Here is a 15,105-nt window from a genome sequence, read left to right as displayed (position 1 = left end):
GCACCACAGCTCTGAGCTCTTTTCCGATCTTATACCCCTATTCTGATGTCAACGACCTGGCCACCCAATGTCTCACCAGTCTATCAGCTGTAATTGATAATGTTGCTCCACTGCAAAGTAAAAAGAAAAGACCCACTCCTTCTGCTCCATGCTTCAATAAAACTCTCTACAAAGAAAGAAAACACTTGAGGAACCTTGAGAAACTATGGAGACATTCTCCTTCCACCACCAATCTATCCAATCTCAGCCTCGCAAGATCTCGTTAACACAAGCACATAGCCCATGAAAAAGCGATGCACTTCAGAACCCTCCTAGATTCCGGCAAAAACAGACCTTCAAAGTTATTCGACCTTATCAAACGCACCATCATCCCTCCCTCTCCCACCATATTTGACGACCCACCCAAGATAGCAGCCGAATGTGCAGTATTCTTTATTCTTTGATGAAAAAATAAAATCACTGGTGGATCAGGTTACCCATCCTACCGCAATCCCTAGTCCTGTGGCATCATCACCGACACTGCCCTCCTTAAAAGCATTCTAGAAACTAAACCCTCTAACCATTCCATCGTCCCCATCCCCAGTGACATTGCCATTGACTTTTATACCCACACACTCTCTTACTGGACCATTCTGATAAACCTCTTCCTCAACCAAGACTCCCTTCCTGCTGCCCTTAAAACAGGACAGGTTACCCCACTTCTTATGAAACCCTCTGCTGATGCAAAAGATCTCAACAACTTTTGCCCCATCACCAACCTCCATTTTCTTGTTAAAATTACAGAAAGTTGTGTGGCCAAGCAACTTTCCCAACATATCAAGGTCAACTCCCTCTTTGATGAATTCCAATCTGGTTTTACCCAAGGCTGCAGAACCAAAACAGCCCTACTTCAAGTGATCGATGATGCCCTGTTAGTAATTGACTCCAGTCTCCTGATCCTTCTTGACCTATCCGCACCCTTTGACACTGTTAATCACAACACTCTTTTGAACACTTTAAAGCTAAGAATGGGTTTTGAAGGCACAGTGCACAAATGGTTCAAATCTTTCCTCTCTGGCAGATCCCAGATGATCAAAATAGCTAATTGTCTCCACCTCTATGGCTGTTGGACAAGGCGTCCCTCAAGGCTCGATCCTCGCCCCTACACTATTCAATCTTTACATTGAACCGCTGGGTAATCTCCTAAAAAAATCTAGGATCCATTATCATCTATATGTGGATGACAAACACATCTACCTAAAGGTATCCTCCACTCCTGACATTTCGATCCTCAACACCACTCTCAACTCCATCCACCACTGGCTGTCGACTCATCAACTAATGTTGAATCCTTCAAAACAGAAATCCTTCTCCTCTCGACCTCACTATGTCCTCCTCCTATCCAATCTTGGATGAACAATCCATCCTCCACTCAGCAGCTCGCTTCGTATATGGGACTAAAAGAAATGATCCCATCACACCCATACTGTTGTCTCTTGGCTGGCTTCCTATCGAAGCATGGACAATTTACAAGACTGCCTGTATCACCCACAAAGCCTTGCACACCTCCACCCCACGCTAGCTGGCTAATAAACTCAAAATCTCAGGAGGCTCCAGACCTTCACGCAATGCGGAAAACTTACTGCTCGAACCTCCTAATTTCAAAAGGGAAAGATTTATGGCTCAATCGTTCTCTGGTAATGCGGTCAGAATCTGGAACTCACTTCCTCCATCCTTCCGAACCACCACCTCTTTCCTGACCTTCAAAACAGATCTTAAGACTCTCCTCCTCCAAAGGCACTTCGTGGAATAATTCAACCTATTTCTTGACCCTTACGGCCATCTAGTACTCACATGAGGTCAACTTTGTAAATATGTATTTTATTCCTGTTTTAACCTAATGCTGACACTTTTTATTTTTTACAATATAAATATGCAACTTGTTGCGTTGTAACTGCATATGTGTAACTTGTTAACATGCTCAGCCTATCTTTTGTACCTTTGTAACTGTATATATGTAACTTGTTAACGTGTTTAGTATATCTTGAGTACCTTTTGTAACTTACCTGGTTCTTTGGTAAAGCGCTCGAACACCTTTGGGTAAAGTTTGCGCTATATAAAACTGCATTAAATAAATACATTTCGAAGAGACAGCGCATGCACTGCCTAGGCTCGACCGAAATACGCAAAAAATAAAAATCATAAGATAAATCTAAGAACCTGGATGAGGACAAGGGAAACAGATGTACTGGACTTAGCCCTTTTCACAACCCAACAGGTTGACAAGTAGTAAATTACACCACTGGACGACGGGAATGCCACCCAACCCTCCCCCAGGTGCACAGTTGCAAGGATACACGGATGCCCTCTCCTCAGTCTATGTTCACTGTCCAGACACTCACGTGGCAAAATAAACAAGGAAAAGGGGCGGAGCCATCAACGTCATGCGCTAAGCCGCATCCTCCTGGGAGCCTCGGCCACCTGCCATATTGGAATGGGTCTCCTAAAGTTACAGCTGTTCATTAAAATAGTTAGTTCCAAATGTATTCTTTTAAGTTGTACCCACATTAATCTTTCCATGTTGCACTCGTTTCGAAAATATTTATTAATATAAACTATAACGTGAATAACGAAAAAGACTGCACTAAAATGTACGAATTAAGATAACTGATTCGAACAAAATTGGAAAGATTGCAATGCATGGATGGATTCCTAGAATATAGCGGAACCCTGCCTCGTCACATTTTTCTAGAAGTCTTATATATGAGTTTGGAAAGAAGGGGGCGAATCACAAAAATACTCATAGGCAGCGGAGCAGGTAAGGTCTTGTGGGCCAGGCGAACATATCTTTAAAAATGTAATGCTTTATCCCTTAGCTCTGGTTTACCCGCTGACTGACGCTCGGGGTGCAGACAGCGGCCATGTTGGAAGTCCATAAACTCTCCACCGCCAGCTTATTAATGACAGGACGCGGCCCAGATCTGAGGGCGGGACCTGTCAGCGCAGCTAGCGTACGCTTCCGTTTGCCTCGTGACCCCCTTACCAGCTGATCCCGGAAGTGAGCCGCGCTGCCGCGGAAGCTGCACGAAAGATGGCGAGTGGGGCTGTGAGCGGTGGCCGGGGCTGCGGGACCCTCCTCGGGGGCCTCCTCCTGTGCCTGCTGCTGAGCGGTGCGTGGGGGCGCGTGCACCACCTTAGCCTACAGGTAAGGGGGCGAAAGACCAGTGCGGAGGTGAGGGGTCTGGGTGGAGAGTTCTGGGTAGACCAGGGATGTTGGAGTGCCCTGGTGGGGTGGGGGCAGCGAAGAGTGGGATTGTCACCAGCTCGGGCTTTGTCCATCACAAAACAGAAGTGATCCGGCGCGACGGTGTCTGACAGTTGCCTCAGCCTCACTGGTGAGTCTGGACCCCCTGCAGACCATCGCTCTTTAACCTCCTGTCTCCGCCCTTGCAGGACCACTAGTTGGGATGGATGAGGATGTCACTCCTTAAAGCGTTGTGTCTTGTAATGCAAACTGGGGAGAGGAGACCGGGGAATGAACCTGTCTAGACCTCAGGGGAGAGGAGACCTTTGTGGGGGTTCCCAATGCGAAGGTGTCCTGGTACGTGCTGGGTGGGAGGGGGCATGTGGACGAATGATGCATGTGTCTGTGCTAGAGACCCTCATGCAGAAGACCACAGGGCACTATGGGCACCACAGTGGAGGGGACAGGGGGGGGGAGAACATGGCCCTGGATTGTAATGCTCCCGTGGGAGAGGAGATTTTTTTACATTGGTGGGGCGGGATCCTGTGGGTTTTGGCTATTTTGTGGTTGGTGAGCTTCTGTGGTGAAGGATATTTCAGAGTATACATGCTTTAATGGCCTCACAAGTGAGACAAATTAAGTCCATAATTACTTGAGGTGATATTTAAATGGCGTTCTGTACATTGCTTCTCCTATTTAGTTTATGGTGACAAATAGTTTTCCTGCTTTCCGGTTTTCACTTCTGGTGACGTGCAGTGGCATATTTCTGTTTTCAATATTTGCTCCATCGACGAAGGTAGTTTTACCTTGCATTTTTTACACGAAAGTCGTAGAATTTATACCTATTTCATGGAGTGTATGGCGTGGAAACCTAGATACAAAGCAAGGAGGGGCGATGAGGGATCGGTTTCTGTTTCAACAATGGGGTTCCTGTAGGAAAGTGGAGTATTATGTGGTGATGCTGGTTATGCTTCACCATGAAAAACTATCTCAAACCCCAAAGATGGTCCTTGGATTCACATTTTAAGAAATCCTTAGCTCAGTCCTGGTAGCGTGGCAAAGAGCAGTTAGGCTTTAATAGAGGAACATGTGTTAAGCCTTTCAGAGTACCAACATGTGATGTTGGGTACTTGACATGACTCGAAAGAAATCTGACACTTTTATAAAAATGTAGCAGATTTTTATCTTAAGGTAAAAAACAAACAAAGTCAGATACATGTAACTGGGGTGATGGATTTTAGAAACAATGAAAATTCAGTGCAAATTAATACAATGAAACTTTATCAAAGCGGTCAGTGGTAAAAACCACTTGTGACAATCGGTCACTTGCAGGTCGAGTTGCGTGAAACCCTTGAGGGGTAAAGATGAGGCGGGTCCATGAACCGGGACACAAAAGTCAGTTCAATTGTACCTGACCCGTGGAGCCCAGGTGCAATGGTGTTCTTGCTGTGAAGGTGCCGAGCGGGAGCTGCGGGGAAGCTGCTTTTACTGCTTACATGGTGCTGTGGGAGAACAGGGCTCAAAATGTCAACAACCATGGCACTGCTGACTTTGGATGAAAGTTTTATGGAGTGTCCTCTAGGTACAGCATTGAATGAAGGGGTCAGTTGCCAGACAAGCCTTGGTAGCGGTATGCTACACGGGGAGCTTCTTCGGCCTCAGGAGGAACACAGTAGCGACCTGAAACTTTGTGGAAGGCAGGACTACAGTTCCCACAGTGTACTTGTCCATCTTCTTCTGGGCAATTCCTCGTAGGGCCTGATGGCCAGCGATTCTTTGGATTTGGAGTGTTGATTTACCTGCAGTTTTCAGGGAACTAGTCCAAGGGAGTCTGAGGTTGCTTCTGGCTTTCACTGGGATCCCTCTGTCTGTGGGAACCAAACTTTAGACTAGGATTAGTGACATTCATGCAGTTCCAAGAGCGTTACCACGGGTGCAGAGTAGCCCTCTTTTGCTTTGTGCAAGTCCTGTTGTCATAGACACTGGTCTCTTTGACCTCTTTGCAGATTGTTCAGAACTGAGGTTATGGTGTCGGAAGTGGCCTATATTTAGGGGTGTGGATGCAAGTGGCCAATGGGCTACTAGCCCCTGCAGCTAATCCGCCGCTGAAGTGACATCATCTGGTGGTGTAGGTCACCTTTTCTACCCAGAACCCACAGTTTCTACCACTTTTGAAAATGACCGAAGTCTTCCTCAGCTGTACAGACCAGGTAGCCCCTTCTAGAGATGTGGCTAGCCTTCTGAGGGTGTATGCCACCTGACTTCCTCATTTTCCCACCTGTACGGGTGCAAGTGTACCTGGGATAGAGAGATGGCATTCCTTGTTTTGGGAGGCATTCTGGATGCATATCCGAGGAGGTGTAGCCTTTGAAGCTCACTACCTTGATGTGCCCCTTCACTAGCCAGCCTGAGAGGGAGGAGACATTACCTCTTTCATGCCCAGGCCTTTGTTCCCGACTACTGGGAGGGTTCACACTGCTTGGTAGGAGGTCAGAATCCTGTCTTGGTGGCAGCAAGCGTGGGTGGTCAGCCAGAGCACAGGAAAACAAACTGGGGCAACCAGGAGTGCAACCTCTAAAGTAGCCACCTGGGTGCATGCCACATCACTCCTGGCACAAGTTTCGTGTCAGAGGTGATAAGGCAGGTTGTTTGATACTAAATATAACATATTTAGGCAGTACCATAATGGAGCTGCCAAACTCTGGTTGGCCTGGATGACAGTCCATGTTATCCCATGGACCGTCTATCACTTATAGTGTACTTTAATGGTAAAGGGCACTAGAGGGACATATATGCTTGCACTTACGTGGTCACACCTTTAATAAAACGCACCCAGCCTCCTGGGCTTTAGGAGGCCTTCCTAAGGGGTGCCTGACATTTCAAAGACAGTGTATAGACTTTGTCACACATGATGAGAGAGAAAAGTTGAGTTTGCGCAGTTTGCACTGCTACTGCAGTCGCAATGGCAAGCCTGCTTTCAATAGTGCTTGGGTCACTCAGGGTGGCACAAACAGTGCTGCAAGCCCTGGGGTCCTTTTTACCACCCATGACCTGGATACCTCTGGTACCATATACTAGGGACTTAAAGGGGGAGGTAAAGTCCTTGTCAATTGGGGTTATCAATTCACACAAGTTTTGGGGCAAGGGCACTGGCACCGGGGCATTTTTAGCAGGCTTCAGTGCACAGTCTGTCGAAAACCAGCATTTAGTAGTCCAAAAAGGGGGGGGGCACTGAAAAAGGCTTGTGTTTTTTTACAGTTTCCCCCTGGAGTCTGACTTCTGGAGTGATACATATGGACAGGTCGTTTGTAGGAGAGTGGAATCTGACTAATGGTTGCCCCCAACTTTTTGCCTGGTATTTAAGTGGTTTTTGACTAGTCTGGCTGGGATCCTGCTATCCAGGACCCCAGCCTATCTGCTTTCTCCCTAAAACTGATGTAAAGTACTCTATGTACAAACCTAATTGGATGCTGGGCATACCCTACCAGTCCCTTGTAGATGGTACCCTAGGTACCCAGGGCATGGGTCCCCCAGTAGGCCTACAGCACTTATTGTGCCACCCTGGGACAGCCACCCAAACTGACACCACCAGACCACTACTGTAGTCTGGGTAAGGTGGTGCTAGCACCCCTTAAAGGGATGTAGGTACCCTATATCCCATACCATTACAACACATATACTCTCATAGGTCACCCCTATGGCAGGCCCTGGTAATCCTACAGGGCTGGGTGCTGAGGTATGTGTGAGGGGGGACCCCTACGTGAGTAGGACCTCTCTGCAACCTTCGTAAAACCGTTACTGGGTTGTTTGTAGTGTAGCCATACAATATACTCTTAACCGCATTATAAGTGAATCGCGTCATCGCGATAACTTGAGAATGGCTACACAGAACCATATCGTGTTTAGTGTCAAACATGAAGGAATCATACCCCCAGTCCAGCCATGGGCATGGGGGCACGATTCCCCCTTGCTAGGAGGGTGATATGGGAAAAGCGGTAGAATTTAGACACCAATTTAAAAGTGCACATGTACCACAAAATGGCTACTGTCCGCCACCTACACGACTCTGGCTGGCTGTTGCTGGGAAAAACCCCAGCCTCGCCATCTGGACAATAGGGCTCCTGTGGCAGGGAGGTGCCAGCACCTCCCCAGACAGGATATGTGGATTGGAACAGGGTGGGTGCACCAAATGTCTTTTCAGAGTTGCACGTAGGCAGCTGCAGAGCCCCAATTCTGCATACACCGCCTGGAACCGGTTCAGGGGCATCCTGCCCCTCGCCCAGGCGGGAAACACACAAAGGGGAGTGGGTGTAGCCACCCTTTCCCGCCTCTACTCTGATTGGTAGGCTCTATTTTGGACCATCCCCTAATCTTGGGGATATATGGGAATAACTTTGCCCTAGAGCCTTAGATTCGTACAGGACTTCACAGAACTGACCTTCGACGAGCTGCTGCCCAGCTGACTGAAGAAATCTCCCTTGGGATAAAGGAGTTATCCCCCTGCTTGGCAGGCACCTAAAAGACTGCAAGATACCCGGTTGGAACTTCGCTGCTCTCACGAACTTCGACGCCTTCCCTCAACCTTGAGGTGGGTCTCCAGTGCATCCCAGAGTCCTGTGAGCGTGCCCAGCAAGTCTGAGCACCGTGGACCACGTGGGTGCCGAGATCCCTGCATACCCCGAGACCCCGGCCACCTCTTGCATAGCACACGACCCCGACCAGTGGGGAAGTTGTGCTTTGGCCCATTTCTGAGCCAACCTTCAAGCAGCATCCGTGCCAAAGCTCAGCCCCCTAGTCCACTCCGGTGGCCCGTGGGAGCCCTTTTACGCACTCCATTTTGCTGCCTTCCGCGGTCCCTTGTCTCTCGACTTGTGGGCCCTGACGGAGGACAATCTACTTTCCCAAGAGTTCCCCTGGTTGCTCCAGGCCTGCTCTACGCTCCCTGCAAAGGAGAGCACCCTCAGACCTCGTGGGTCTGCACCAGCAGCTGCTTTGCACATCTCGCGTGGGTTGCGGTTGCCAATGCTTAGTGGATCCAATCGGGACACTAACTCCGCAGCGACCCTCATCCGACGTGGGACAGTCGCCCTCCAGAAGCTGGCCTTCCTTGAAGCCTCCTGGAGCCCGTGACTGCAGAGCCCAGCTGTACCTTCCACACCTGAAGCACCCGACATCCATGAGCTCCTTCCTGTGAGCTCCCTGGTCACTGTGCTGTGACCCAGACTCTGTCCCCTCTGCTTTCAGGTTCATCTTTATCTTCTCTTCAACTTTAATCTTCACGACTTCAACGACGCTTGCAGCTAGCAGCAGTTTGGACTACTTTTCCATAGAAAATCAGCCCGCGACCCGACACCAGAATCGACCTATGCACCCGGCTTCCCTGGGGCAGGTAACAGTGGTACTTCGGTACTCCCGTGGTGGTGGGCTCTCCAAAGCCTTAAGTCTCAAGCCTTAACTTTGTAGTGTTGCTAGAAGTGTCCTTAACCTTTAATTATTCAACCGCAACATTCTCCATAGGCTAACATTGCGATCCCGATAGCAGCTTCTCGCACTGCACACGCTTCCCGTGGGTCCCCTTCCTCTTAACTGTGGGTGGATTCTGAAGGGGCAAGCGATCCTGAATGCCCTAGGCATTGCCTGTAGAATTGTCGTGGTTCTTATACCACTATTTTAGTATATGGTTTGGTCCCCCCCTGGGGCCCATTGATTTCTGTGCTATTTATTGTGTTTATAAATGCTTGTTTGAAATGTAACTTTGCCACTAGCCACATAAAGTGACTGTGGGATTCTGTCTAGAATAAATACATATATTTTATATATATACCTGTGTGGGCTACTCTTTCATTTGGATATTCAAGAGGTTATTATGGTAAAACAATAAGCTTAACACTCCTTCAAGACTTAGCCTGAAGGCTGCTCTCCACAGCTACCACTAGGATAGCTTTCTTTAAAGGTTGTCTTAAACCTACCATCAATAAGAGTCGAATTGGACTGGTGCAAGGTGTCCCTATAACTAGGAACAGCATATGCCAGGCCAACTTCTCACATCGTTCTTAAAGATGAGGATCTTCTAAAGGTGCTTGGCAATTCTGGATTAGGATGGTATTCCACCTACAAAGAGCGTAGCAAGACGAGGCTTTGCAGCTCCTGTTCTTATTCATGCAGCCCATCTCATGTACTTAAAATCTCAGATTTATTTATTACAGCTTTTATTTATGCTTTGTACTGACTATGAAATTGATCAAACATTTGTAATGCAATAGATATCGCATTTGCGATAGTTTAAGCTATTGGCGTTGTAAATTACACTGCCTTTTATGTGTTTTCAAAACCAGAACCTATATAAAATTACGTTGTCCTTTCTAATGCCATTAGCTCAAACTCTCGCAAATGCGAAACCACTTTCTTAGTGGCCATGCCCCTTTCATTAGACGTGGCTCGCCGCCTTCAGGTTATAGCAACCTGCATCTAAAGAAAGGGGCGTGGCTACCATTTAAGTGAAATCACCTCATTGCCAGCTTTTACCCCCCCCCCCCCCCAAATGTGTTCACAAACAATTTTTAATTTTTGGGGGGGAAAAGCGCCTCATGCCGTGATTTTACTTTAATGGTGGCCACGCCCCTTTCTCTAGACCAGTTTGCTGTAATCTGAATATGACGAGCAGCGTCTAAAGAAAGGAGCGCGGCCACTATGTGAGAGAGAGCATGGTATGGGGCTTTCACTGCAAAAAAAGTTTAGTTGCACGGCTGCTAACGTTAAAGCGGACCGCGCTGCCAAATGAAATAAAGAAGCGCGGCCGCCATACTTAAAGCGAACCGCACTACTAAAATAAATAAACGCAGCCGCTATAGTTGAAGCGGACCGCCATTAGTAATTAAAATAAAAGTAGGTGGCATGCTGCTTGTAGGAAAGAACGTAGTGGGTGGAATAGGGGCAAACCATTGAAGAAAATAGTGCTCACAGCCTAGAACAAGCATTGGCATAGCCAATATGTCTCGCCTTTGGGACCTCATTATAAGTGTTTAGCCATGCAACAGTTGATGTTGTTGCACCCAAGGATATTGTGCTGGATAACTAAACACTTATAAGGTCCCAAAGGCGAGACCTATTGGCTATGCCAATGCTTGTTTTGTATGGCTGCTGTGAGTAACCAATTAATGCTTGTTGTGTATCAACATGAAAATGGTAAATAACGTTTTTTTTTAAAAAAAAGGTTCCCAATCAATACAACCACAAAAACAAATCAAATCTAATAAATGACTGTGTAGTTATAACCCCAGTATACAGCGTATCACAAATTACTCTATATAACCGACTTAAACATCACAAGCCGGGCTACAAAGCACTGGATACTGGAAGTCTTACAGATACTGCAGGCAAAGGAGCCGGGGCCAGCAATGATAACTATTATGTTGCGATACCAAAGGAGATAATGGACGGAGCGTTTGATCAAATCATACACTCACCCCCAGTCAACTGATCTGGGTTTAATCCATCATCATTCTTTAGCTCACTCCACCACCCCAGTTCAAACATGGCCATATGCAAATCAGTCTGACCCTGTGCCTCATGGGAACAGTCCAGCCCGAACTGTCTCTTGACTGGGGGTGAATGTTTTGATTTGTTCTGCATTCCGTCCATCAATTGTGTGTCTTTTGCTTTCTCACCCTAAGTGCGCCAGGTATGCCCAAACATGGGTCCTGGGCTCACCGTGCCACTGGAATCAAGCTATCCTGGCTGAAGTGGGGTGAAACCCCGAAACCGGTCCTAGGATGCTTGTTTCCGGTCCAGGGAGGACCTGGCTTGGCAGTTCGGGCTGGACTGTTCCCAGGAGGCACAGAGTCAAGACTGATTTGCATATGGCCAGGTCTAAACTGGGGTGGCATGGTGAGCAAAAGAATGATGGATTTAACCCAGATCTCTTGACTGGGGGTGAATGTTTTGATTTGTTCTGCATTCCATCCATCAATTGTGTGTCTTTAACTATTGTGTTGCAGTATTTCTTTAGCTCCTACTACATTTAAGGGGGGCTCTAAAGCACTAACCCACACATATGGCAAGCTCCAACGTGTAGGGTGTGTGGTTGGGCAGTGCAGTTTTTGTTTTGTGCGTATGTGGGAAGTGTTTTTATTTCTCTGAGATGACCGCCAAGATCCGGTTATCCTGTTGGGGGAAGCAGTATGTGAAAGAGACCTTCAAATTATAGTTATAATAAGGACTAACTAGCTTAACCACAGGGGCGATGGTATGTCATGTGCCCATAAACCAAAGAGGGGGAGAAGGATAATCGGATAAGATCCAGTAATCCATAAAGCGACACGTGCCAGAAAGAGATACTTTCAAAAGAGTCAATGGATGCCACTAGGGTAAGAATGGGACTTGGAGATATAAGCAGTAGCCATGCACCTTGTCATTTTATTTGTTTATTTATTTCTCCCTGGCAGAAGAAAGACATCTCTTGAAAGAACAAGCATTTGCAATGCAATAGGTCTCACATTATTGAAAGTTTTAGCTATTGTGATTGCAAATAAAAATGCAACGGCAATAGTCAAAACTTTAATTAATCCGAGACCTATTGCTTTGCTATATATCTATATCTCTCTGCACACCACCAGTGTTAAGGCCAACTATTTCCCCTTCCGTCCCCCCCCCCCCCACACACACCCCATCTCCCATCATCCTAGCATTACGGGCATGTATTGAAGGCTTCCAGGCCACTTGCAGCTGCAGGGATTAATGCCCCCCTTTCTTACAGTGGCAGTGACCTTAATTGCATGAACCACCCCCACGTGACACCCCAGTCGTCTACACACTGACATTGATGCAGCGTGTACGGAACCTCTCAAAAATGTCTATAAAACACAGGCTGTTACTTATCCTCTATTCTGCCTCAGAACCTCACTTCAGATGTATGCAATGGAACACTTCACCTCCAAAATATATCACCCCCACCTTCCCTACACCCCCAGCAAAAAAAGAAATAGTCTGCAAACACCCAGACCAGTCTCTGCCACCCTCCATCGGGAAAATATATAACCCCGCTTGCCTCTCAGGCGACCCTCTGGGTCCCTAGCCCATAATATGAATTTTAACAACCTCAACGTGCCCCCTCCACTCCCAATGCGTGAAAGTGACCCCTTGTCTGCCTACGTTCAGCATTATTTATTTACAGACCCAGGGGTCACCATCTCTTCCAAGACACCTGTGAATGAGGAGTGTTTGTGTACGTAGAGTGGGTCGGGGTTTATAGCGAAAATAACTTGTTTTATACAGCGCTTCAAATCAAAGACGTGATGTCTCCAAGCGCTGTAAACAGTAGGCGTTCCTTAACTCCAACTGTATGGCCGCTTATAACCTCCCTATATAAGGATGAACGGCAGAGAAGGTCTTTTGCGGGATTCAAAGTCGTTGCCTCCAGGTAACAGTAGATATCAGTGGTGAGCGTTTAAATCTCGATCATCCTGCTGATAGTAGTGTGGTTTATGGCCTTTGAAATCAGCGCGCATCTGGATATAAATAAAAGCGCAGAAATAATCGACTATGTGGCGGAATCATTCGAAATGCTACTGAAACAAGAAACCAGTGGATATGTTCTCATTTTCATAAGTAAACCAAGAATGGCGGCCGAAGGCTCTGTGCAGAAATAACTCATAGTAAAGGCCCTATTGTCAAGAAAACATGAAGGAAATTTGGGGAAAGTAAGATAATTAACTTCCACTGCACGTGTGTGAATTTGTAGACACAAATAGGAAAATGTTGATTTTTCGAGAGTTTGGAACTGCTTTGTGCTGTGTGACGTGATGGAAAACGTGGAATTTTATTTCAGGCGGTTTTTAGTAAATGTGAAAATTACGGACAGGCTGCTTTAATCACTCAAATATATTTGGTACAACTCCCACACCTTTACAAGTTGAACGATCGCGAAATCGATCGCTATTGTAAAAAAACACGCCCGCGAGTGGTGCGTGCGCTCGAGCCACAAAAGCCATGTGGTTTCAATTATCGTGCCCGTGCCTGGGCACGATAATTGAAAACACATGTCAGAAATGCACGGAATAGACACCAATAGGCCATGGGTGGAGCAATGCGCCCACCTTTGGCCTATTGCGTGCTCTTTAAAAAAAAAAAAACACGCAGGCTAAGCTCAATCACGGAAGCCAAAAGGAAAAGCACACGCACAAGCGTGTGCAATTCCTAGGTATGTTTTCAGACCCCCTACAAAAGGTCTCTCGCTGCACGAACAGTTCTGCACACTGCAACGCAGGCACGAGACCTAAAAATGATGTGGACAAGCGCTGAAGGCCGGCAGTCTGAGCAGAAGCTGCACACTCTTTAAAAGGCACAGATTTCACCTACTCCTACAAGCCCGTTAGAAGCCAACATTGTGAGCAGGGGTTCATACCCATAGCCTCTATCAGACTCTCAGAGGTTCTCAAAGGCGGGTGAGACCCAGTAGAACAACCCCCGTTGGGTCGGTGCTCCAACCCCAGCTAGATGGCACCGTGCACATGCGAGGGTCAGAGACAAAGCACTTGGTAGGAGCGAATTTGCCTGCCTCGTGTTAACCTGCAGGCCTCACCTTTCCAAGAGATGCCAGCACTTTTCTTGGATCCCAGAGACCCTTGTTCTTTCTAGTTTTACATAAAGAGGCGTCCTCCTGATGTTTGAGGATTTCCTCCCAGAACAACTTCCACATCATTATTAGCGCTGAACGACGACATTTCATGGGTAAAAAAGGGACCATGTGGTGCAAGAAGGTTTAAACTAATTCCATCACTTCGGCTAGGACAGCAGTATTGTGACGATTTGATAGTTCTCAATGTGTTCATTCTTAGCCCAGCCCCTGTCTGACCTGTGCGCCTTGCCAATAGCGCATGTTTTTTCACGGCGGTGTATAGTGAACAAAAAATGTTATTATTACACAATGTAATAGTACCCAGCTTACCTACCTGTGAAGTTCCTAAGGACCAGTTAGCATGTCAGGCGTTTGAAATACTGCATGTCCCAGCAGCGAGCGTTTAGACACGCTACAAGGGCGAGGGGACGAGGAGCGGGTGAGGTTTACAGGGGGGAGTGGGTTGCTTGGGATGTTTAAAGTTGGCTCTGTAAATAAGGGAGTGGATATTCAAGGGTGTTCCTAGTCAGCGACCAACCACAAGCACAGCTGTGCAATCACGTCACCAGGTGAAGCAGGCACGTGTGGTAAATGCCTATTTAAACCATGTAGAAGGTGACCTTGTAAAACCTTGTGGAAATGCCACATCCTTTGATGCTTTTCATTTCTGCTGGGCCACCTCGGCTGCGAACACTGTTCGCTTTAATATTTCTCATGCATGCAAATCACCAACAGAGCGCAGGCGACCAGCGAGTGCCCTTGTTGCTGAAACCAAAAAACATGAATGAACTCAAACACGAAAAGTGCATGCCCTGTGTCTGTGAAGGTTCTTCTAAAGAGGCGGATAAACAGTGGGCAGTAGAAAGCGGTTTACGTGCAGGTGGGCGAGAAAGTGTGGCACAAACCATATCTGGAAAGCGTCTCCCTGTGCCAAGTACCAGGGCGAGCCTCCGCCAGGGCGTGGCGGTGACTCAGAGGCGCTGGCTCTGGCCCAGCTCGCGAGCGGTTACCAGATTTGAAAATGGATTCCAATCTTGGCCATGCCTCGGATTGCGATCTGCAGGAGTTCCCCGCACTTCCAAGGCGCTGCGGAGGCTGTGGCAGTGCTTCCTTGGGCCCAGGAGGCTTCTCGACGCTGCTCGCTGCAGAGGAAGGTAAGGGCAGGAAGTGCTTATTAAAAGGGGTTCCCCGTTAGTGCATGGTGCTTTTGTAGAGTACAACTCTAGCAATAAAAAGCTGAACTTCGGAAGAAACACGTGTAGCGCTG

General features: G+C 47.4%; 1 protein-coding gene across 3 annotated transcripts in view; it reads left to right on the top strand.

Annotated features, from left to right (window-relative positions):
- The first annotated feature begins 2,967 nt into the window (after positions 1 to 2,967).
- GPR107 (G protein-coupled receptor 107) overlaps positions 2,968 to 15,105 on the top strand; it is a 254,849-nt gene continuing 242,711 nt past the window's right edge. For all 3 annotated transcript variants that reach the window (XR_014965462.1, XM_085613975.1, XM_085613973.1), the window contains exon 1: positions 2,968 to 3,184. Coding sequence is in view for 2 of the 3 variants with exons in the window: in XM_085613975.1 (XP_085470101.1) it covers positions 3,071 to 3,184 (114 nt within the window). In the remaining variant the exon portion in view is untranslated. The remainder of the gene's footprint in view (positions 3,185 to 15,105) is intronic.

This window comes from Triturus cristatus, chromosome 1_2 (assembly GCF_964204655.1).
Source record: "Triturus cristatus chromosome 1_2, aTriCri1.1, whole genome shotgun sequence".
NCBI lineage: Eukaryota > Metazoa > Chordata > Amphibia > Caudata > Salamandridae > Triturus > Triturus cristatus.
The sequence above is the reverse complement of the archived record's forward strand: the minus strand, read 5'-3'. Positions and strand labels throughout refer to the sequence as shown.